General features: G+C 37.0%; 1 protein-coding gene across 3 annotated transcripts in view; it reads left to right on the top strand.

Annotated features, from left to right (window-relative positions):
- Positions 1–24,537, top strand: part of NMNAT3 (nicotinamide nucleotide adenylyltransferase 3) — a 44,801-nt gene that overhangs the window by 4,618 nt on the left and 15,646 nt on the right. The window contains exons 1-5 of one of the 3 annotated variants that reach the window (XM_074912736.1): positions 432–1,665; positions 4,818–4,935; positions 6,573–6,709; positions 15,974–16,157; positions 20,312–20,421. In XM_074912736.1, coding sequence (XP_074768837.1) covers positions 6,601–6,709; positions 15,974–16,157; positions 20,312–20,421 — 403 coding nt within the window. In that variant the 5' untranslated portion in view covers positions 432–1,665; positions 4,818–4,935; positions 6,573–6,600. Of the gene's footprint in view, positions 1–431; positions 1,666–4,817; positions 4,936–6,572; positions 6,710–15,973; positions 16,158–20,311; positions 20,422–24,537 lie in introns of those variants that run through there. The other 2 variants (XM_074912737.1, XR_012634098.1) reach the window with 2 other exon arrangements.

The raw sequence follows: 24,537 nt of genomic DNA, 5'->3' as shown, positions 1-24,537 counted from the left end.
GGAGGATTCTAATCTCAGGAGAGGAAGAGACAATTCTGCTGAGGCTGCCTTCTCTGTTAGCCACCAAGGCACTTGGAATTTGGGCCACAGCCATGTTACAGTTTTTTGTGAGATAACTTGTCCATGAGTAGCTTTGTGGTCACTACCATTAGCTGGGAAAATTGCTGCTAGGGCTGAAGAAAAAATGGCGAGTGCCCCAAAATTAAGCCAATCTTCTATCTTAAGCAAAAGAACCCTACGCATTACCAAAGACAGTATTTGTTGTGCTTTGGGCCATTTTCACAGATAAATGTACAAAAGCCCAGATGATTTTTATAAGGTTGTAGAAGCTGCTGCTGTAGTGAGGACTGCAATGAGCTTGGAGATGATTAGATTTGGGGGGTGTCTCTGAAGCTGATTCGGAAACTGCTATGGAACTTGAATTTTCTGACTGGTGTGGGGATTGGAAGGGGCAACTTCATACTTTTGATAATGCTGAATCTAATAGAAAATCATGTATCCTATCATACACTTTGTTAATGGCTTTCCAATGAAAGTCAAAGAAATGAAATGCACCTGAGTCACTGGAATTTAACAATAATATGATCCATCATGTGGCCCTGAAAAAGCTATTTTAGAGGATTAGAGTGTCATATTAGGCAATGTGTAATATTTATGTGCACCTTGTAAAATTCTTCTTGGCTGGGGTGAGTAACTTTTTGATAAGTGAACAAAATATCACCCTAGATTATACATTTTTCATTTTTTCTCTCACCCAGATACTTGTGTTCATTATTAAAGTGGAAGGTGGGGTTATACAGGTAAATATTTGTCACTGTTGTGGAAGATTGATTTCAGTGATAGCACATGCTGGGAACTTACTGACTAGAGTAACTTTTATTATTGCAATGACTCTCATTAGTAACTGCATGAGAAAATCTGATATCTCGTCATATTTTTAAGGGATATTTGTGTACTGTGGATTGCTATGATCTGGGTCAGCTACTAAAATGTACTTTTTATTTTCCGACTTTGAAAATGTGTCTTGCAACCATAACATCTTTAATGTCACCAGGTGTAACTCAGCTGGGCTCAGTGCAGCTACATGAATTTATATGAGGTAATGATGTGGCCCAGTAAAAGAATGGATGTGGGCAGCTTTGAACTTGTTCAAATCTAAATTTCATCTAAATTAGTCTAGATCCACCCTTGCAGAGGGAGATAAACTGAATCCTAGCACAGGATAAAAGTGTTATTTCTTCTCTTTGCAGGAATTTTACCTGGAGGGTGAGTCTGCCTCATAGTGTGCACGTATCAGCGTCTTGTCCTCCAGTTTACTAATTTAACAGCTGATGAATCAGACTGCACAGCTCAGCACTCCATTGTGCTTCTGATAATTAATCAGATATGGCTGTAATTACTGACTTTCAGCAGAACTTAACTGTGGTCATCTGTAACGCCATCTATTATTGACATATTGCAGGAATGTAGGCAACAGAAAAAGAACTTGCAGGAGTTTTATAATGACTTTTCCATCATAAAATCTTTTATATAGTTTAAATGTGGCCTCCTCATTCAAAGGAATCTATCTGCCTTTTTATGTACCACATTTTATGTGGTGCATATGTGCCACATGATGTACCATACTGTTGAAAGCTTTCTAAACTGCAGATGCTCACGTGTAAGGTAAGTGGTGTTTATGAGAGACACCTGCTTGGCCAGGGCTGTTGGTACATGTGCCCAGGACAGAGCACACACATTCAGAAGCATTCACCAGAAGCTGTACACAGTTATTGCATGAAATGGGAACATACTGCAACTTGTCTTCTTTGAACCTTATTCTTATATAAAGTGATCTCTTTCATCATTAAAAACAGTACTTACAGTGTTCCAAAGCAGAAAAACTTCACAGTCTCTGGTCAGAAATGTGATTTTTCTTGCTTTGATTATTTATGAATTTTGAAGACAGACAGAAAAGATGACAAAAGATGTGTTATCTTTTATGATTAGAAGTACAATAAAAGGCAGTACCTCTCATGTCAGGAGGAAAGCTGAACTAACAGAAGATGTAGCTTACTGACTGCGCAAAAATAAAATGCAGTTGTTTTCTTTTAAAACCAGAATTACATAAAAAAATAAAGTCCATTATTATACTCTTAAAATAAACATACAAACCTTGCTAATACTGCTCAATGATAGTGATGTTAACTGACTTATTCCCAAACTTTCTGTCAAATGCTTTTAAAATAGTTGAAAGTAGAAGGTGCAGTCTTGCTGTAGAAATATCATAGGCAATTATTAAAAATATTAATCATCTCAGTCAAAAAATGCTTTCATAGCTCAGTCTGGTATCTGTGTCTCTTGCTTTAAGAAACTTTTTACACTGAATGTATTTCAGAATTCTTAAGAAAATAGTTGTGGTTTTTTCTCCAGTGGGATTTCAGGTGCTTTGAATTTGATTTCATCCTTTGAGGTACACACATAGACATGGTACTGATGCAGCGAACACTTGAATAGCAGAGCAAACTCTGCTAAAATCTTGCCCTTTTTAAGCAAGGCAGCAGCAAATTACTTCAATCATATGAAGATAGTTCAGAGGTACAGGAGTTATGCCAGGGTGGGAGAGCCTCAGTACAAATGGAACTTTTCAATGATTTTCTGCCCCTTCTCTCAAGAAACTGATTTGAAACTGGTTTTCCAGGTAGTGAATACCTGATCAATATGAAATATTACCATCCAATTTACTACTACTGCTTCCTGAATAAGAATTTGGTAGTTGCGGTAAATGAAGAATTGTGGGGGGGTTGTCTCTTTTAACACCAACATCTAAAAATTACTGATTAGTACCAACAAGAGAGACTGTAAAAGAATAAGGTTGGGTTTTTTCATATAACAAATTTGATTTGTTAACAATACCACTTTATAAACTCAATAAGAGAATGCTTAGAAAATTATATGAAGCAAAGTGCCTGTTCTTGGAAGTTTTCGTTGCATTCCTTTTCTGGAGCTTGTGCTTAATGTCTAAATACACTGGGAAGGTACACACCTGTTGGGCAGGACAGAAGTCCTAAAATTCCACGTGCAGAACAATGCATTGTTCTTTGCAATGCATATAGTATGTTTATTAAATTAGGGGTGATACCAGTATTGGAATTTCTTCAAAACAAATACTGACTGTTTATAACTAGATTTTTCTCTTCCTTTTGGTTCCTGGGTAGGTAGAGTATTTTGTCGTCAGAGTGATTGTAAGTACAAAAGTGATTCCTTTATAGAATTAGTCACCCTCAGAGGCTCCTTGAGATGATCATGTAATGATTATGGAGCACTTTCATGTATGTATCTTATACATAAAAGCAGTAGTTTGTCACAGATGTTACAGGGAGAATTAGGAAGAAGACATGAAGAAGGTGGTATCTACAGGTCTGGTCACTTCAGTTAAGGTATGTGTGAAGCCAGGTCCGGCCTCTGAAATAGTTGAACATTAGTTCTGATTTCACAGTTATGGAAGTGGAAGCACAGAGATAAGGACCTGAATTCTAGAAGTGCTGAATAATTGCCATTTCTGCTGATTGATAACATAATTACATTGCAGCACTCCTAAAAGTTGAGTGCCAAAGAAATCCCAGGAGAAAGTTTGCTTTATTTTTTGCAGCCCTCTTTTAGATGTGACACTCTGTACTTTCTTCCCATCCCAAGCTACGTGCATTGTACATTTTTAATTCTCCTTTCCTGCTAGAGATCAAGATACATGTTTGATTTAATTGGAATTTCTTTTTGCAGCCTTGCAACAAGACTGGATTAACAGCTGAATTATCCATGCACAACTTCCAAACTACATCATATTTTACCTAGACTTGGGAGCAGCAATAGGAGGAAACTCTTCTATGTTTTATGGGGTGCCAGTAATGGAATTGTAGGGACAATTGCTAGGGAACAAATTAATCCCTGATTATTTATTTTAAAAAGTACATTACTGATGTTACACTTGGGTGACTTTTTTGCAAACATAGAGCAACTAATAGGAGCAAATTGGTATTATCATATTTAAATTGGTGCAGAAACTACGGCTTTCTTGGTCTGTAGGCCATCTGGCAAGAGAGCTTATTGAAGTATTCAGGACTGGCTTAATGCCTTATTTTTATGGAACATATGAAATAGAAATTTGTTCCCCTGGTGCAAGGTGCACACTCAGTAAATTCATGATAACAGCATGGTCACCTACTTGTTTGTAGCTTGTATTCAGTTGGTGAAACTAGTTAAGGACCGTCTGCTTCATGCATGTAGGTAAAATGCATATGACTTTGAAGTGAATATTTGAGCAGTCTGTAACTGTAGGAAGACTGGGATGCTGTAGCACTCAAAGTGTGACTGCCATTGCATCACGTAAGATGAACAAGTGAAGAGGCTTTCTGCTCTGCTTAAAGCTTTGTATTTAAACTTTTCTCCTCTGATTTCTCAAGAGAGCTTAGCTGAAAAATCAGCTATGTCCCTTTTTTCCTGTTATTTTGGGGGGTGTTCTAGTGATTTTAAACCCTTACTTAATACCAGCCAAGATGGCAACTGGAGTTTTGTTTGAAATCTGAAAAGTTGCACTATAGCTCTGTTGAATAAGTTTAGGATACACTAAATAAAGGATAGTAGGAATAAAAACACTGCTGTTTCAATTTTTATTTACATATATAGACATTTTATATATAGGGGTGTGTGTGGGGGGGTATCTATGAACCAAAATACCTTTTCAAACGCCTCTTTACTACATGTTTACTATTAGTACATTCTTGATTTGAAATTTTTTTTCTTTTTGTCTTTTTTGTTATTGATTTGATTTGTTTTTTCAGTTTCCATGAGCAGTACTCTCTGGTTGTTATTAAGAATTACAGGTTGAAGTCTTTCACTAGTCTCAGAGGTATAAATGAGTAAGAGCTGCAATCAAACCATCCAACATATCTCTTTCAGGTGAGAAATAGAGAAGTCTATAGAATTAAAAGCTTCTTTTCAAATAAAAAAAAAATCTGTTTATAACTTTCAAGATGGCAAAACCAGTGAAGGAAATGTAAACTACACATCATCAGAACAGAAGAAAGTATATCAGAGCTAGAGCTGCTATTGCTGTGTGTAATAGGGGAGAATGGGTCTGTGCTTTTCCTCCTGAACAAGTAGTTGTTTATGTGAGGGGCTTACTGATACTGCTTGTTAATTGGGTAAAGTTATGTGACTCTGTCATTCATTTTAGGTTGTTGTATAAGATTGCATAAGCCTGTTTGCAGGGCTGGATGCTGAGCAACATCACTGTAGTTATGACTGCAAAAAGTTTCTACTTCTAGAAAATTCTTAGTCTGGAATTAATTGATGTATCATTTAGAGTTCAGCATTGACTAATCTGTAGCAACAGAATTTATCTAGCAAAAGTTGGGACTATAGGAGAACACTTTGATATTCTAGTAATAATTTATTTTGCAGCTAATCACAGCTACTAATGTTTTGCTACCTGTTTCAAGGCAAAAAGACCTTTCCTTATACAATGAAGATACATTTACAGAACTGCTGATATTGAACAAAAGGACACTTTGAGTTAGATTTTTCTGAATAAAGAACCTGTAAAGTTTGCATAGTTTTCACATATGAGTTTGTTAGTGTCTACACAGGCATAGTAAATCAGAGGAGAGTGCTGTGGTATGTGCTTCCTACAGCTGCTCCAACTGTAGATCATAAAATCGTTGCTAATTTTCAATGGCTGTACAGCCAGTGGATCTTTTCTCCCCCAGTATATCTCCCTTAGTATGATGGGAAATACGAGAAATGAGTAAAGTAAAATGAAAATATTATAAAAGTATCTTTATATGTATATTCAGTACTAGATGCTCAAGGTACAGATAGCATGTATGCTTCAAAGAATTTTCTCTGTAAAAAGTTTGCAAACTACCAACATGTCACAAGTGAAAATATTAAAACTTGTTGCCAGGTGCACTGAATGCTGTTAAATGGTACAGTCTTCAAAGTTATAAATCCTCTGTAAGGAACGGATAGAGTTGGCAGCTATAAAACATCAACTTGACATTGCTTCAACTATTATTGTTATGTTTTTCTAAGTTAGAAAAGGGAAAAAAAAATAAGGGAATATAAGGACTGGGAACAGTGAGAGGTAGGCTCTGAGCTACAGTGCTTTGGTACAGTCAGATGGAGAACAGGATTTGACTAAACAGAACACGGAATCCATACCGGATTTCAGTCTGTTAACCCAAGACTGACTTCTGAAATTTGGGATGCAAGTGTCTTCTGCAGGAAGACTGTTACTTGATGGAGAGAGCTGGAGGCCAGGTCACAATATGAATTTCTAGAAATACTTTCTAGCCATCTCTGTATGTGAGGAAACAGAATTTGTTGATGGTCTCCAAATTAATAGCAAGAACACATGTTTCTGAGCTAATACTTCCTGTGTGCTGTGATGATACAGAGGACTGATCTTCTGATACTTTATTAGCATTCCAGGAATACAAGGGTCTGAAAACAGTGCTCCTTTTAGACTGAGGAACAGTGGGCAGACTGCTCTTTGTCAAGTTTATCTTTTATTTTAATTTTTTTTTTTTTTTTAGGGTGGAGTTTTAATGTTCTGGTGTCAGAATGAAGAGCAGGATACCTCTCATTCTTCTAGCCTGTGGCTCCTTTAACCCCATCACAAACATGCATATGCGTTTATTTGAGGTGGCTAGAGATCACCTGCATCAAACAGGTCAGTAAGGTGTGTTAGGACCACGAACATACATGTTTTACTGTGAAAAGGAGTAAAGATTTTTAACACACGCTATAGATAAGCTGTCACTTTACAGCTGGCTTAATTTTAGTATAGTTTATTGATCATTCAATGTGAAGCTTTCATGACATATTCAGTATAGGAAGTCTAGCATTACCTTTTCCTTTGATTTGGTACATAAACAAGTATCATAATGAGCATTCATGCAAATAAACTGAAAGTTTTATCAACGGTTTTAAGATCATATTCATGGAACAGACTGAGCCTTATGAAAGAGTATGCTTAACAATTTTGAAACTGAGAAGAAACATTTACGTTTGGATTTCGTGCTTTTATGATACATTGTGTTTTAATATGAAGAAGTGTTACAGTTAGCAGTTTTGACAGCCAGCTGAACCTGGAGAAAAGATGAAACGTTAATTATTCATTATCCATCTTCACTAAGAGGTACAAGTTATCTCCCCTAGCAGAATAATTTCCTCATAAAGGTGATCAGAAAAGCAAGATGTCAGCAGGTTAGAAGGTTTCGGCAACAAAGGAGGAAGGTGGGTAACATCAGGAACTTAAAGAAGGATCAGAAAAGCTACTGAGAAGCATTGAACTCTAAGCTTGATCAGCTACTTAATTGCTGAGACTTTTATTTTTTTTCCATCTGGCAGCTAAAACATACACATATGTTTCTGGAAGAGATTGGAAGGAAATGACAGTTTACTGGAACCTTAACAAAGAAGTTCTGAGGGAGGGAGAGAGGAACCTGAGCAGAAAATAATAGTAAAAGGAATTTGGCTGTCAGATTGTGGGGAGGAGAGAGAAACTAGTGACCCACTGATACCGTTGTGCAGTAAACACAGCAACTACATGCTTGCCATATACTGTGAGAATACTTTGACTTTAATGAGGAAGAATTACACAACTGGCTCTGAGGGCTGCCTCTGTGAATCTCTGTTGTAACTGTAAAATGATTTTGTTGTTCCTGCAGAATGAGAAATAAAGGGTTAAAAATGGATTTGAATTTGCTTTTCTCACTGTAATTTTATAACTGTTTTTACTGTGTGGGTGTGCATGGAGTAAAAAAAGCAATGTGAGACCAATTGGTACTTCTATTTAAGTCATGTGTTATTGTCCAGTAACTTAATTCTCTGCCTTGAAAGAAGGATTGAACTGGGAAATGAATTATGCTTCTGTCTGAATCACAATTCATTGTCTAGTCTGCTCTAGGGTCTGTGAGATGACTCCAACCCTTACTCAGAGCAATTTACCTAAACAAGTCTAGTGAAAATCATATTAAAAATGACATTTTGAAAGGTTGAAATTAAAGTTGTGCGTTACATTGCACCTCTCTAACGTTAGTGTTTAGTTCTGGATGGGATGTGACTTGTGTTTTGACTTCTTGGTTTAATGTGTGGAATCTTTCTAGTCGAAGTACTTCATGCGTTAAAGAAGGCAACTTCATTTCTGTCTGGGTTGCCTACGCTGTCATCATTGTGCTTTCTGAATGCTTAACCCAGGATATCTGCAAACCAAGAATCCTCAGTGAGCCTGTGGAAATTTTACCAATCCCAAGTAGAGGTAGCTTTATTTGAAGTAACTATAAATGTAGATATATGTGTTTTATATGTATGGATACATACAAGTCTGGTATATGGTCTTTCTTGCTGTGGTTCAGACAGAAGGGGTTGGCAACATGCTATAAAAATGATCGATTTTGGATGACTGTTTTATGACAGAACCATTGCCACCCAGGTCCTGTTTCTGCTTCTGTGGTTACCCAGGGAAGGAGAGGAAAAATGAGAGCTTATTTGCTAAGAAGAAGCACTAGTTGTAGACTGGGAGCTGATGATGGGGCTGGATGACACTGGTTACACATGACTAAACCTTGTTTGAAGTGAGGTAGTGGTCTGCCATATTCAAATTGATTCCCTTCTCAGTGAGAACAGTGCACTTCTGAGCTAACGTACACACTGACTGCCTGAAAACATAACTAGCATGAGTGAAAAAATAACTAGCATGAGGGGCGATGTCTCCTACCTGTGAGAATGAATGACTTCTGGTGCTACTTCAGTATTTCTGCTCAATCAGAAATCGGGCAGAAATGAGGAGTTGTGCAGTAGGCTGGCTGGAGTTGACTTCGCAGTCAGGTTTTACTGCTCTGAATGACATGACTATCCCTGATGTGCATCCTGGCTGACATCTCCAGTAATTTCGTCTGCCAGCTTTTTGCACATCACTTCAGTTTCAGATGCTGTCTAATCTTATTTTTCATACATCCCTATTTTAAGTAGAGAATTTTATTGAGTTTCTGATAGTTGAAGCCATATCAGCAGTTTCATTGCCACATGTCAGCTCATCCTTTTTCTGTTAATATCGGTTGACACATCTTGTTGTGCCGCTTTTAAAATATAACAGACGTAGCTACATGTGACTGAATAACTCTAATGATTATCTGAATTTTGTGTCTACTCATGTGAATTTGACTGTTTACAGGTCTTCACACATAGCTAGAATCTTGTTTTAAAAATGTTTCTTGAAACTTGCACTGACTGTGGTAAATGCCTTTCCAGTCTGTTGATATCTGCTGCCAGATGCTTTTATTTCTCTTTGACTGCCTTTCTCATTTGACTGTAAGATCCAAAGAAATAGTACTAGAATCAACCTATGTAACATGTTTAAAACCTTGTTTCCCAGGTATTGCCAGTGGTGGATGCTTACATCACCAACTCTCCGCATAAGACCAACAGGGATAGAGGGCAAAGAAGGGAGATAGAAACATCTTGCATTTCATATCTGACAGGACAGGTGCAAGGGGGAGGTGAAGGAGAATGAGTTACTATCTTATGAAAACTTGGGAAAAATGCGACACAATCAATGCGTTGTCAGGTGCAGCACTGGGCAACAGACCTAAGAAGTTCGAGGAGTGCTTAGCCACTAACCAGCCTTGTGAATTTAGAAGTTTATGTTGTTCAGGGGCTGCATCTGATTAAAATGGACTGGTATTTTCAAAAAAGAGATAGGAACAGATTGTAACAGCAGCAAGTCATCATAAATGCACAGACTGAGCTGTTTTCCTCCAACAGTTCTGATAAGCAGAATTTGAAACCAACACAAAATAACCCTGGTTTGATCCTACTGTTTTGGTAGTGTGTCTAGCAATACAGATGCATGGTTGGAATAGGATCAGATCATCAGTAGTTACTCACTAGCTATACAATATACAATAAATATACATATACAATAAATATTGAGAGACGTTAAAATTAATTGAATTTTTAAAATGAAAATGAAACTTTTTTCTTACAAGGTTTGCAGCAGTGCTTGCTGAAATAGAGCAGTACTTGGTTCTTGCTATTAGGCTCTACCCTTGAAAGACACATGAAGAGGAGAGGGATGCACATGTGGCTTAGCATTCAGAAAGAATTAAAGCTATAGGGTGCACTTTGCAGAGGTGCAAATTTAAGCAGCAAAAGCATAAGTCTTAGGATATCTCAAGATATGCCACATCCCTAAAGAAAACGCTTTTGTTACATAAAATTCAGTTTTCTGAATACTGTTACCAGTGCATACAGTTCAAGTCCTAACCTTTTTCTGAACATAAGGAATGCTTTTCAAAATGGAAGAAGCGGAGGCATCTTTGTTGCACAAGTTTTGTTGTCTTACTCTGGAGCCCAGCGGAATAAGGGGTGGGTGTCCCCTACTTGCAGTGGTATTTGGGTTATGCCCATATATTTGACTTTGGATTCCTAGCCATCTGGTTTGTAGCATCTCTGAAGAGAACCATTTCTTTGCAGTCATGTTACATGGCAAAAGTCAGCTTGGATGAGAGCATTTCAGAATCAGGTGTCCTGTGAGTAGAGCTACAGTCCCTCTTTATTCACATTTTTGCTCTTGAGATAGCGGTTTTAGCCTTCCTTTCTGGAGGAAATACTAATTTTCATAGCTGTCAAGAAACTGCCTTTCCTTCTTTTTGTCCAAATCAAGTGAACTCTATAAAAGTGAAGCTGTATTTGGAAGCTTTGATACAAAATGTTTATTATAGATGTGATGTGTGGTGATCATTCAGCATTTATTTGAGGACTGATCATTGTGCACGCTCAGTTACTCCGTTGCTGGAGTAGAGTTCCTGAAGTTGCAGTGTATTTGTGTGGCTGTCTGACTACAGAGGTAAATCTGCACCTTCAGGCCCTGTAGTTCACTCAACCAGGTGGATATGATTTATGTTTGTCTAGGTACTCATATGACATCTGTCACTACAATTTTTGCACACCTCATCTAATTTAGTGAATACATCTTTCAAGCACTCTGAAGCGGTGAAGGTAAAGTCATCCATCCTATGGGAGCTATCCTAAAAGATTGTCCCTTACTGCTCTGATGTATTTGTTGTTTATGTTGACTTTCAGTGCAAGGATTGCTGAATTGTTTACCCCTTTGATTTTCCTTCTGTAGAAATCCCCTCAGAGAAGGTGACTGAACATGAAGTTAAAGAAGTCTTGCCTATTTTCTTTTCCTTTTTCATGCTTAGGAATCTCTACATACATGTCATGGTAATGTAAGCATAGGATCTTTTTGATATTTAGTGTGTAAATTGTTTTGAACAACTCAAATTTGGGGGTTACTTGTATCTAGTCATTACTTGGTGGGTTTGTTTTCATTTCCTCCCCTACATGTCATCTGAACAAAGAGGTTAGATATCCCTCACTCCACCCCAGTTAATTGTAACCTATAAATAAAAATAACATTTTTGTTTAAATGGAAAAATGAAAAATCCTTGTATTTATTTTCCTAGCATCAGTAAGCTGAGAGTTCTGAGAGGATAACTGCTGATTTCTTGTGAGTTCAAGGGAAACTATTACTGTTACTTCAATACAGAATTTTATAATGTGAATTTAATGTATGTGTAGTCACACACAGAAGGCTGATAAAAGAAATTAAATAATCCAGTTAACTAACCATACTTGTAAAAGCAAGTGTATCAGTGGTTATTTCAATGAAGAAATGAAAACTTAAGTTAATGCAAGCTCTTGTTGCATCTTGGATGGTTAGAACATGAGCTTGTATTGTAACTATTTTCCAACATCATTCACTTCTGACAGGAAGTTTTATATCATTTTACATCTTGAAATAGCTGCCACTTTCCTCATGAAGGAGGACTGACTCCTCAGCAATCCAAGTGATTTTTGTTATTTATGTACTTGATGTTGCATACATACTATGCAGTAAAATTTAAACTGTTCATCAGCCTGATTTTGTTAAATCTTAGATATGTGGGTAACTTTATGCCCTTACAACAGGCTTAATGAATAAACCAAAACTTTGTAATCCTGTTCCCTGCAGTTGTTCACATTAATGCACTTACATACTGAAGTTAGTCTCTTGTCCAGTGCTGAAAAGGAAACTGGAGCAGTATCCAGAAAAAAAACATAAATTAGGCCAAGGAATTTTGTTGGCTCATGCTTACAGCCTTTAGATTAGATAGGACAGAAACCTTGGGCAACGAGTTAAAAACTGTAATTTTTATTAAGGTGTGTGCAGTTTGCAGGGAAGTTTCTTCTCGTGTTTGGTTTTCAGTGTTTGGGGGTGGGGTAGGGTGTGTTTGTGTTGGTGGGTGTGATTTTGGAGTTTGTAGGGGTTTTTTTGGTGTTTGGATTTTGGAGGAATTTTTTGGGGTTTTTCTGTTTGGGGTTTTTTGGTTTGGTGGTTTTGGGGTTGTTTGGGTGTGGTTTTTGGAGGGGTTTTGTTGGGGTTTTTTGTTGGGTTTTGTTGGGGTTTTTTCCCCTGTCAGTGACAGCTATATGGTCTTTAAACATGTTCATATCTTCAGGAAGGGAAAATGTGCATGTCTGAGTTGGTGTCATATGCAATTGATGTCATCAGTGAGTCGAACTCTAGTTTTTTCTATTATAAAGTATAAGTTGAGAGCTGAATACTGAACGATAAGGAGTTTCATTGTAACCTAGAGATGAGATTGGCATTCGTCTGTAATATTTTAATGTAAGCCTACAGCAGTGAAACTTTTAAAGCTTTAGAGTTTTAACAGGAAGGTACCAAACTGCATTAAAGTGTGTGTGTGTTGGCTCATCTGCTGGTTTCAGTTGTATGAAACCATAAAAGTCTTCCACATAGTAAGCTTAACATGAAACATGCATCTTTTGATACTGTCATTGCTTAGGCAGTACCAATGTACATCATTCATGTTTGTAGTGACGTGCCATAAATCTAAACTTTTATCTCAGATATACTACTTTTACTTTGGTATAAGTAATCAGACTGGATAAACTGGTGTGCCTAATTCTCAATTGTCACAGAAGTGCAGAAGAGGCTTTTATTTTGTCAGCCCTGTTCAACATGGAGTAAAGTTTCTAGAAACTCTGTTTATCCTGAAACACTACTATTCCATAATACCTATTTAATAGCATCTTGGAAAACCAGTGAAGTAAAGCAGCACTTGGGCACAAAGTCCTTCTGCAACCTGCTCTGGAGATGACCCAAGGAAGAACAGCGCTGTGGTCATTCCTGCTCGCTGGGTAGGATAACACCATAAAGCTGCAGAGCTTCCCAATCTGTTGTGGATTTTCCTGTGACATGAGAGGAAGACAGAGTTAAATGTATAGAAGTATTTCTTTTATTTGGTTTTCTATAGTGGTTATTCCCTTACTTTTTCTATAGTTTCTAATAGTAAATCAGACTTAATACTAGACTAAATTATATCTTTAAAAGCCCTGCCAAAGCACACATATAATTTTTTATTAAATTGGCATTTGATAAATTTGATTTAGTATTAATAAACTAATTCAGCATTACAATTTGTGTTTGTGACAATTTACAGTGCCCTTTATAACCGAACACTAAATACATGTTTGCATTAATAATACTACTTTAACATGTTTGAGGGACATTTTTTTGTTTCATCACTTTTGTTATATTTAGTTTTTTAACCAGTTATATTCTCTAAGAACTGCTTAGGATAAGTTCGTAGCAAGAGGAAATTTTCTGCTGCTTTTGATAGGTATGTTTTGAAAAATAGAGCCATGTAAGGGCCTGGAGAATTTTTACACATACTTAGGACAAGCAACAATAACATACTGTGTGATGAAAACAAATAACATTCCAAAGAAATATAATTTGAAGATAATTCTGGACCAAGGAAGGCTTGAAACTACCTATAATAATTTATGGGACAGAGAAGACAACTGTAGTGGAAATTAAAAACAAAACAAAAAAAAGATATCAGAATTTAATTATTTCCTCTTTGCATGCCTGACAAAATTGAGGGACATATTTGAATAGGTGAAATTAATGAATTGAATTTAAATAGGTGAAATTACTGAAGAAGACACAAGTTAGACCCGGTAATAAAATATTCCTCTATATTTTGAGGGGTAAAGCTTGTATTTTTAGGTGAAAGGTTCTCATGTGCATAGTTCTGGGCTACTCAGTTGTTGTGAATCATGTCAAACAGTTATTGTATTTGACTTTTGGTACCTCAAATATTAGCAACCTTGATTTTTCTCATCCATTTGGTTTCATTTATGCTTTGGAACAAGTTGATGTGGCATCAGAAATTCTCATCCAATTTGTGCAGTTCTAGGCCAGACTAGAGACTGCAATCTTTATAGCTCACAAGGATATGGTGGAGTTGTAGTCATTCTTGGCTAGCATGTTCTCACACAGTTTTAAGTTTTATATTTAATGTATTCATTTATAATATAAGGGAATAATTTGTATCTGTAGAAACTGAAAAGTTGAAAATTACTGTGTAAGAAAAACCTTTTAATAAGGGCAACATATTAATGAATTCAAACTGTAATTTCCCTTTAAATGAGAATTTGTTATAGCAGTGTATATAATCAAAGTATCAGCGACTAATTGTTGTTTGTAAGTCAAGTGAAAATTTTTCCAGATTCAGGTCAAGAGATGGACTTAATTTTATACATATTTTTGCATGTTTCTGCAAAATTTTATCTTGCTCTGTTGACCATTTTGCTTATAATGAGAATTTTTTTTAAACAGAGGATAGTTTGGACTGACATTTTAATAGGAGACAGGCCTGTAAAACTCACTGAGTTCTGATGCTGGTTTTTAAGTCCAGCTTGCTTAAGTTCTTTTGAAACTTTCACCTTATTATGTCAAAATAAATGTGAAGTTAGTAAATTGTCATTTTACAATATTAAAATATCATGTGCCAGTATCATATCAGAAATTTATGAGGTTACAAAGCAGCGGAGGGAACTTGCTACCTTCTTTAAGTTTCTTTGTTGACATAATGGAATTAGGAAAAAGGAAGTTGTCTGGGGTTTTTTTTCTTCCTTCAGGATCATATTTATCATAGTTATTTACAATGCATGTGTTATATTACAAATAATTTTGTTCCATTTCCATTTCTTTGAAATACCCTTTCTCTCCTCTCTGTTTCTTGAGGGATGCAGTTCATATCAGTGCTTTATTTCCCTGCCGATTCATTAAAATGAGAGCTACATTTTTGCTTCCTGATTTTAAGGCCAGAACTGCAAACTCTAACAAAAAGGACTTGTTGTTTTAATGATTACATTATGTTACAGGAGTAGAAAAATATGGGCATATTTTCAAATTTAATTAACATGATCAGTCAGATAGAAACGGTCTTTAATGGCTGCTAAGCTGATGTTTAGAGCATAGTGCTGTAAGTCTCATTTTAGACTCCATTAGCCCCATCTTTCTTCTTGAATCTTCTGATTTGTCTGATTTGCATTAATCACAGCTGCAGTAATATGCTGTAATTCTTGCTTTAACACAATGAAAAGACACGATGATTTTGATAAATAGCAAGCATCAGATGATTAAGAGCAAAGCAGTGGTCAGTTAAGTTATCCATTGCTCTGGCTATATAAAAGCTGTACTTACTGGAATATAAAGCTTTAATTATATCTAGCATTTTTGATAGTTTGCATCATAAATCATAAACATTTCTACTTGCTTGAAAATTGTATGTTCATCCAGCTTTCCTTTTTGAAACATCTAATAGGATAAACATATTGATAGTAATTGTGAGCAGTTCATAGAGGAACAAGAAGGATGCTTTTTAACTTTTGAAATTGCTGTTTCTATATTAAAAATAATACCTAGATCAGGTTGTTCATAGCTGATTATAACTTTTAAGTTAACCACGCTTTGAAGAGGTTGAACCAGATTAAATCCCAAGGTTCTGTCTAAAATTTTCAAGATTCTGTGAAGATTACCTATTTTTCTTTTCTTCTTTTCTTTTTTCAAAAGGAAGGTATCAGGTGATTGAAGGCATAATATCTCCTGTTAATGATGACTATGGAAAGAAAGGCTTGGTTTCAGCAAGGCACCGGATAGCAATGGCTAAACTAGCACTGGAGACATCTGACTGGATTCGAGCTGATCCATGGGAGAGTGAGCAGGAGACATGGACAGAGACAGTAAAAGTATTAAGGTAATCACTTTTTCCATTTCTTTATGAAGTTACTGATTGCCAAAAATCTCCCAGGCTACCAGATCAATGCACAGAACTCACTCTTTGTAAAACACCCAAGCAAAGCAGGACATGTTTCTTTATAGCATCATCTGCTGTGAGATGAAGTATTAGATCTGTGAGCAATGAAAATTCACATCACTTTCCTTCAGAAAGGCTGCTTAGTCAGTGTGGTACTCCCTCTCTGAAGCCTTTCCTTTCCTAGTACAAAGCAGGTAGGCTTTCCCCACACCTATGCAGTACACCAGTGTTGCACTTGAGCCATTTAAGTAGTTAGATGCATGTGGAAAGCCTCTGCCAAGAAAGAGTCTTGCAAAATTAAGTCACTGAAAAGTTCCACAGCAAAGTTCTTAGCTCATGTTATTTCTCTTGTTTTTAAGTCTCTAAGCAGGTAATCTAGAGATCTTAATCAGAAAGTAAGAGTTTATAAACAAACCTATTCTTCAGGAGCACCCCTATTCCAGATTAGCTATCTTGGCATTATTATGCCTGCAGGTTTATCTGTTCATGCATCCTTGAAAAGTTTTCTTATTAACTCTAACGGCAAGTTAAACCCAAGCCCATAACTGCTGATGATTTCTTCAAAATCACTGACTTTACTGTGGTTTTGTGCTGGAAAGAAAACCAAAACAATTTGTCCAAAACCTGTTAACTTGATGTAAGGATCGTGAAACATGTCTCTTCCCCATATGGTTGGTCTTGGTAATAAATGCATTATGGGGCAAGGTATGAAAAGACAAACTTCATGTGCTAACCACTTTTTGGAAACATAGATGCTACAGAAGTCAACAGATACTGTTAAAGTGAAAAACTTCATGAATGTCTTTCAAGAAATCAAGTGCGCTGTAAGAACTATCAATGATTCTTCATTTCTATCCACATTTTTCTAGGTTACGTGGAAACAGTTGTGTGTATAGCTTAAGGCTCTAAAATGTGCCTTCCAACAACTGCCCAGAAAGCTCTTATGGCTCTGTTTGAATGCAGTTAAAAACCAGACCTGTTACTTTACAAAAACATACATAAGAATACCCTATGTACTTTCAAAAAACCCCCAACTAGTAGAGCCTTTTAGTTCTGCTTTATTTGCTTTGCTGACTGAACATAGACATCCAGTTGCTTCTTTTGCCCCTTTTCTCCAGCCAGCAGAATAGGATCAGAGTGGCAGAAAGACTATGCAACACTAGCCTGTCTTTGCAGAAAACATCTCTTTTCTCTAATCACACTTGTATATTCCAGTGTGAGAAATCACAGAAAGGTCTGTCCTGCAGTATTGGTTGGGTATGGGATTTTTCACTTAAAGTTCAGTTTTGTAAAACTATTTTTCTCCAGAGAAGCAGCCACAAATCTTACAGATCAGGTGATCCTACTTAGAAAGGCTTTTATCTTGCACAGCTCTAGCTGAAGTGAGTACCACTTGCAAGACTGGGTTTGTAAATTGTAAATCCACTTCAGAGTCCTTTAGTATATGAGGTACAATAAATAAAACCTGTATATATAAATTTCTGCTCAGGGAAATCAGTATCACTCTGGTATGAACAGCCCAACTTCCTGCCACTCTAGAAAGCAGACCTCTAGTTTTATAAATAAATTTACAGAACATTAACATGGATGCCTGTTAAGGAGAGAAATGAGCTTAAAGCATTTTTTTCTCGAATGAGCTGAACCAGTGCCATAATCTAATGCTGAAACCTGTCCCCTGAATGGGGAAGTGGCATCCTCATGAAATAGCACGTGCAGGTACTTTGGCTTTATATTGTATTTTAATTGCCATACGTGAGTATTAAAAAAGAGGTGGCTAGATCCTTACCAAGTATAAATAGGCAATAGTTTTTTGTGAAGTTGTGTTTCTTCACAGGTGTTGAAGATTAATCTGTAGATTCTTCCCTGGTCAGAGAACTAAGAACCAATTGCTGCCTTCACCATAAGCTCCTTCAGGTAGAAGACTTTAGTACCAATAGAAAGAGATTTTGCTATTGCAAGGCAAAGACAGAAGATATTATTGTACCTAAATGTCTCTTTTTGTCAGTATTTTGAATTATACACTTAACTGCAGGAGAACATTGTGTCCTGAGACACATGAATGGCCTTTTCCTACAGTACTTGTTTTACCTGAGTGCAGTGAATTTGTCATATTTCATCAAAATCTCTGGATTTTGCCAAGGCTTCCAAATACTTATGACATAAAATAATTTTAAGCAGCAAAGCTCATATTCCACTTGTGGTGGAGCTATTAGTTGCCTGTTACATTGAGTATGGAAATTTTGGAGATTATCTCAAGGCGGTTTTTTAGAGAGGAGTAGAGAACATGATGGAGCTATTTCCCACTTAGCTTTGGTTTCTGAATATTCTTTCTAGACAAGAAAACAGTATTGTCAGTAACCAAAGAACTACACTCATTCCTCTGGTAATGTAGATCTGATTGTGGTGCAGAGATAATATGAATTAATGTAGAATTGGCAAAGACCTATCTTACCCAACTTTTATTGAATTGTGCTTGTTTTAATTAAATAGTTACTCAAAACTTCATACAGAGTTCAGAAAATGCTTGATAAACTGACAGATTGGTTTGTCCCTTTTGGTGTATCTTTAAAATAACGTAACCCTCCCTGCCCCAGCGCTTAAAACACCTGCTGAACAGACCTTTTGGCAGTTAAGATTTTGCAGTACTTGTAACATTAGTCCTACAGTGAGCTCTTTGCCAAGAGTTCTTATTTTTTGAATCGTGGCCCAAGAATGTCAGTCCATGATACGAAGTTAGTGTACTTTACTATACATAGCGTCAGCCTGTTTACAACAAGGCAGGATTAAAAATAGCAGGCCAAGCTACTGCTACCTTCTCTCTACTACCATATGTGCCTCACCTCTTGTCTATGTAGTTTCTTTAGTCAATGGCTGAGCATCAAAAATTGCTGGAGATAGTTATGCAACCTGTCTAGGTGTATGTTCTTGACACTTGTGCAAGTGGCTAAAAGTATTTGCATGATTTGAAGAGTGTACATTTAAACTGCTAAACTATGAATTCATTCCTTAAAGCAGACATTCAAAGGGTTATTATCTATGACTTTGTGCACATACTGAATTTGGACTGTACAACTCATAATCTTTGCTTTGATACAGCTATATAAGGCCTGATGGTCACTTTGGCTATATATGTACTAGACAGAGATGAGACACTGGCTTGAGTCTATGTCTACTTGTCCTGTTTAACCATGAGCTTGTGTCCTGAAACAATAGGATGATCTTCAAGGTTCTTTCCAACCTAGTTGATTCTGTGAATTATGGCTCATGCCCAGATGAGCAATGCTTAAGCATGGCTCAGGATGGTGCAAGTCAAGGACTATTTTAAACAGGCAAGGCCATGCTGATTTGGAAGGAAAGTTTCGGTGTTTGGATCTGAGATTGGCACTTGCCACCTTGATTAAAGAAGGGGCCACTACCATAAGGTGGTAATACCACTATTGCAGTGGGGGAGCAGTGATCAGGAGCAGCAAAAGAATAAAGTAATAAAAACCTGGAAAAAATGACAAAAGGGTCTGAGCTCAGTAAAATTAGAAGCACAGCAGATGTCAAAAATCTTATGACAATTGTATATTTTGAGTTTCTCAGGATTGTGATTCTTTTAATTAAAATGAAAGGGAAAACTGCAAGGTGAAAACTCAGGGAACATGTCTTTGTGGAGAAGAGGATGTGAGAGAACAAAAATGTCTCCTCCTGGAAACTTCTGAGCACACATTATAGAAACATCATCATGAGGGGTTGTATTTAATCAAGAAATTAAATCTACTGATTGAAGTGTGACTTAATCCTTTTTCAAGCAAAAACTTCCACAATGTTTCAGATGTAATGTTGCTATCAAAATTGCTATAATGGTAGAATTTTAAAAAGGAATTGAAAACCAGAATGCCATTACACAGGTTTCTTATGAATTCTGCAAAATGTTAACTACATTGATACTAATCTCATGGTAGAATGCATATGCTAAATTCTTAACAAATCATGTTTAAATCCAAAGTGCATAAAAGCAGACTGTGTTTTTGAATCTGAAAGTGCCAGGTAATCGCTTTGTGCATCTCTGAGAGGATTACCTCACACAGAAGCCTTTATTTTAAATGCAGGCACCATTACAATGAATCACTCAGATTGCTCCAGTTCAAGAAGGAATTCATGAAAAACAAACGGCCCATAGAAAGATCTACAGAGGATTCGCTTTCTTACCAGCACTCAGGTTGGTTCCTAAATATAAACACAACTCTTTCTTTAGCATTAAAGACAATGCAGCTTTACCAGACTAGACTAATTGATGAACAAGTCGAACATAGTAACTGGTAAGTTTTGAGGGTTGGAGCTGCCTGCTAATAACAAGCCATGCCAAATGCCAGCATGACCACTGGTGCAGTTATTTTGTAGTAACTCCCACATAGACAAGAGACTTACTTTGGAGTTGTATTAATTCTTGGTTTTATAAGCATCTCTTTAGCTGTGTCAGAGATGTATGTTTTGGCCCTGCTGGTTTTGCAAAGTATAGAATATATAAATAAAAAATATCAAAGAGTATAGGGTTTGCTTAGAAGTGTAATTCTAGTGTTAGACAATGGACAAAGTATATGGATACCACCCCAGCGATGCTGATGCATTGGTATTTGCTGCATTTCTGGACAGAAAAGTTTTTATTGACATTAGAAGTACATGGAATTATACAGAAGTTCTGGAAACACTGTCAGTTTTGGGTTTCCGATTTTATCCTATTCCCTAGCCCTGTGACTTGCTAGGATACTGCTAGACTTGTAATACATTACGTTTTTCTTGTAGTATTGCAGCGCTTCTTAGACATAAATAATGCATTTAAGTTGTTTGTGGTTATACAAACGTGTGCAAAAGATGAGTTCTCAGATCTTTATAGATAGTAGAAGAAAATAAGTCTCAAGGCACTTGGACTGTAGTGGAATCTTGTGTCTGATGGGTTTAATGGTTGTTGGCAAGTGATAAATCAGATTACTCCACATTGCTACACTGAGGAAAATTAGTGTAAAAGTAGTAAAGATTATTTTAATTTTCCATTACAAAAAATTATTTTACTATTATTCGCTATAGTTATTTCAAGCTCTGTAGCATTTTGTGTAAAAATTATCAAGAAAACAAATGTTTAATCTAGACTGTCTTTCCCAATAAAGTCTAGAATTAATCAGCTATCACAGGTTTCCTCTAAAAACAGAAGGCATAGCAAAAACTGGGTGAGAAGGACAGCAAGAAACAGGTTTCTCTGTCTAGCACATAGTGGTTGGATTTTTTTTTTAATTTTTTTTTTTAATATGACCTGGCAGCTATCCACAAAGATGAGTCAGTTTATTTGAAGAGAGAAAGGCTAGTATCCTCTTGTTACTTACATTTTCTGCCTTCAGTGCTTTGACTGACTGGGCAGTGATACGGATTTGGCCATATTAAACATGTCGCTCACCAAGAAGGAGTGGAGTGGTTTGTCCCCACTGCCTTTGGTTACTAACAGAATGGTGTGGGGAATGATCAACAGCTACCGAGACCTCCAGAGCAGAATACATCCAAACTTTCTAATGGCAGGCAACTGTTACCCACCCAACCCTGAAAAAAAAAACCAAAAAAACCACCAACCCAACCCGCCTAACAATGAAATCTGTTAAATTGGGGTCTTCTGTGAAGTTTATAGAAAGGCTCAGTCACCTAACAGAATTTTCACAAAGATCAGCTTGATGGCTCAATTAAGTAGTGGCAGAATTCTATAATATACTATTTTTCTACTGAATGTATGCCCACCAAGGTTTCTTTGCATGCTGCTGAACCTCATGATTTTGTTCCATATGTTTTGTTCCATAATCAGGTCACTTTAATATATATATATTGCAAATAAAAAGGTTCACTGAGGACAGTTATAGACTAGACAAATGATTGCAGTTTTAATAAACTTAGAATAGCTTATTGGTGCTAGTCATTCAGGATGAAGATGAAAAGAACAAGGTTACAGAGTTCTTCTTCTCTGTTTTTCAGTGTCCAGGGATTTGCTGTCCCTCTTTGATTCACCCAGTATAGCTTCACGTGCAATATTTCTTCTTCTGCTTACAAGAGATAGTTAATTGTCTTCATTTCGTTTTTAATTGAATTCCCGGCACTTCAAGTCTCTCAGTTGCCTTACATGAACAACTTTGTTGTCACTTCTTGAATGCTTTTCCCTGGCATAATCCAACAGCAGTCTCCCTTAATTAGACCTTAAATCCAGCTGCTTCCTTTGTGTTAATAGTTATTTCTCCTTTAGTTTATCCTCTCCTTTTCCCATGAACGACACTTCAAAGAATTGCAATTCATTTCCGTCTGCCATCATTGACTGAGTTAAGCCAATCAAAACCAAGCAAAAATTTCCCTGAACCAGAAAGACCATGGCCTGAAATAAAAGCTATTGTACTTATCAAAAAATGAAGCTCTGCAGCAGCCATTTGGGTTTTATATCATTCTCTATAGTGGAAGCTGCAGATCATCATTTAGCAAAGTGCCCTTGAAAGGCCAAAGACACTTTTCTCATTGGCACAGATGTGGGGATATGCAGAGATGTATTTGTAAAATTGACAGCCTTTTTGTAAAGCCTACAATCTGTTAATTTAGCTTCCAGTAACGTAGAACTGCAATGCGTGTACATTCAGAGAAAAACCATCAACACTATAAAAGGTCTAACAATAGCTCTAGTACAGCTTGGAACAGAGTACTGTTTTATTGTGGAGGTTGCTCTTAAGTAAAAATCAAGGTGTGACATAAAAGCCAGGTAAGGCCCTGGAAAGCAGGGGACAGGAACTAGAAAGGAAGAGTAGAATCTCTGGGTAAAAAGACAAGAAGATTAGAACTGGCGTGAGGAAATAGATAGGCAGAGGACAGCTTGAAAGGGATGAATTAGCAAAGATCAGCTTTATCATGATAGAGCTTCCAGGGTTGTGGGAATCCTAAGGTTCTTGGTGTCTCGTTGTGCATCAGCTGTCAGAAGTATCTGGGACATTCATTCAGAGTTTCATACTCTTGTAGCCCTGGTCCACACAGGGGTCACAGACAACTTTTGCAGGTAGTTCTGCACTAGCTCAGGTGTCAGAGCTGAGAGCACTGAATCTAAAGGTTGCAACCTTGCAGATGTGGATATCAAAATAAAATTACTGGGTGGTTTGTGGGGGAGGAGGCCATTACAAAAATTTCACATTCCTACCAAATACGCTAATTATAAACTCTCAGGAAAAAACAGAATTATATTTTTAAGTATGTGGACAGTCTATGGTGATACTGTCAGGCATGAATGTTTCAGGGTAGCCTTGTCTCTTCTTCTGTAGTAATGCTGCATTCAGAGCACAGGAAGGTGCAGCACAGTACCCCTGCCACCATTGTTGTAAGGGTTAGAAGGTATGTAGTGAGGGGTGTAAGAAGAGAAGGGCTTGTAGTTAACTCAATGGTATAGACTAAACCTCTGCAAAACTGAGTGTATCTTAAGGCACTTAAGGTATGCTTCTCGTGCATCATCACTGGTATGTTTCTTATTTTTTGAGTGGCTGATTTAAGGTGTTTGTATAAGACTTGCAGATGTGCTAACTGTCTGCGACCACAAATAAATGTAAAATGGAGACAACATCTCCATCTTTCCCCTTCATTTCACATGAATTCAAGGCTGTGAAGATACCTAGTCAATGTTTGTAAAATACTTGGATGGTATAATGATGAGTGCTGTAGAATAGACGTTGAGGAAAGAGATAGTTCTGTACTGGGGCTTAGGCAGCAGGCAGCAAGTAAAAAATGGAGAGAAAATAATAAATAATGTACTAGTGAAGTATTGTTGTTGGTCATTATTTAAGGTATGGCAAATTTGGCTTTAGATCTCTTTATACTGGAATGAAAATGCCATGGCCATGTGACACAAAATATTATCTGTATAATACACTACTGGTTCATATATCTCTAAAAATAAGATGAAAATTAATAGGTCAACTAACTAGCTTATTGTACAAGTAAGGGTTGTTAAATTAGATACCATCTGTCATGTTTTAGATGATACAGGTGCACAAAGCCAAGTGAAATTCTAGGTTGTTCTCTGGCTGATGTGACAGTATGCAAACATAGTGTCTGTGTGCCAGAGTGCAGCAGGGCAGCCGCTCCCGACGGGCTGGGGAGCCGTCTGCAGTGACAGTGCCGGGGGCAAGGGCCTCGCTAGTGGGGGCTGCTCCCACAGTACCCGAGCAAAGCAAGCAGGGAAGGCTGGACTCTAGTAGCCAGGTTCAACCAAGTCTAGTCTTTGTGCTAAAATAATTCTCTTCTTTATTTGCTTCTTGCCCTTTTTGGCTTCCCT

This window comes from Athene noctua, chromosome 8, assembly GCF_965140245.1.
Source record: "Athene noctua chromosome 8, bAthNoc1.hap1.1, whole genome shotgun sequence".
Lineage (NCBI taxonomy): Eukaryota > Metazoa > Chordata > Aves > Strigiformes > Strigidae > Athene > Athene noctua.
This window is presented reverse-complemented; position numbering and strand designations above follow the sequence as displayed.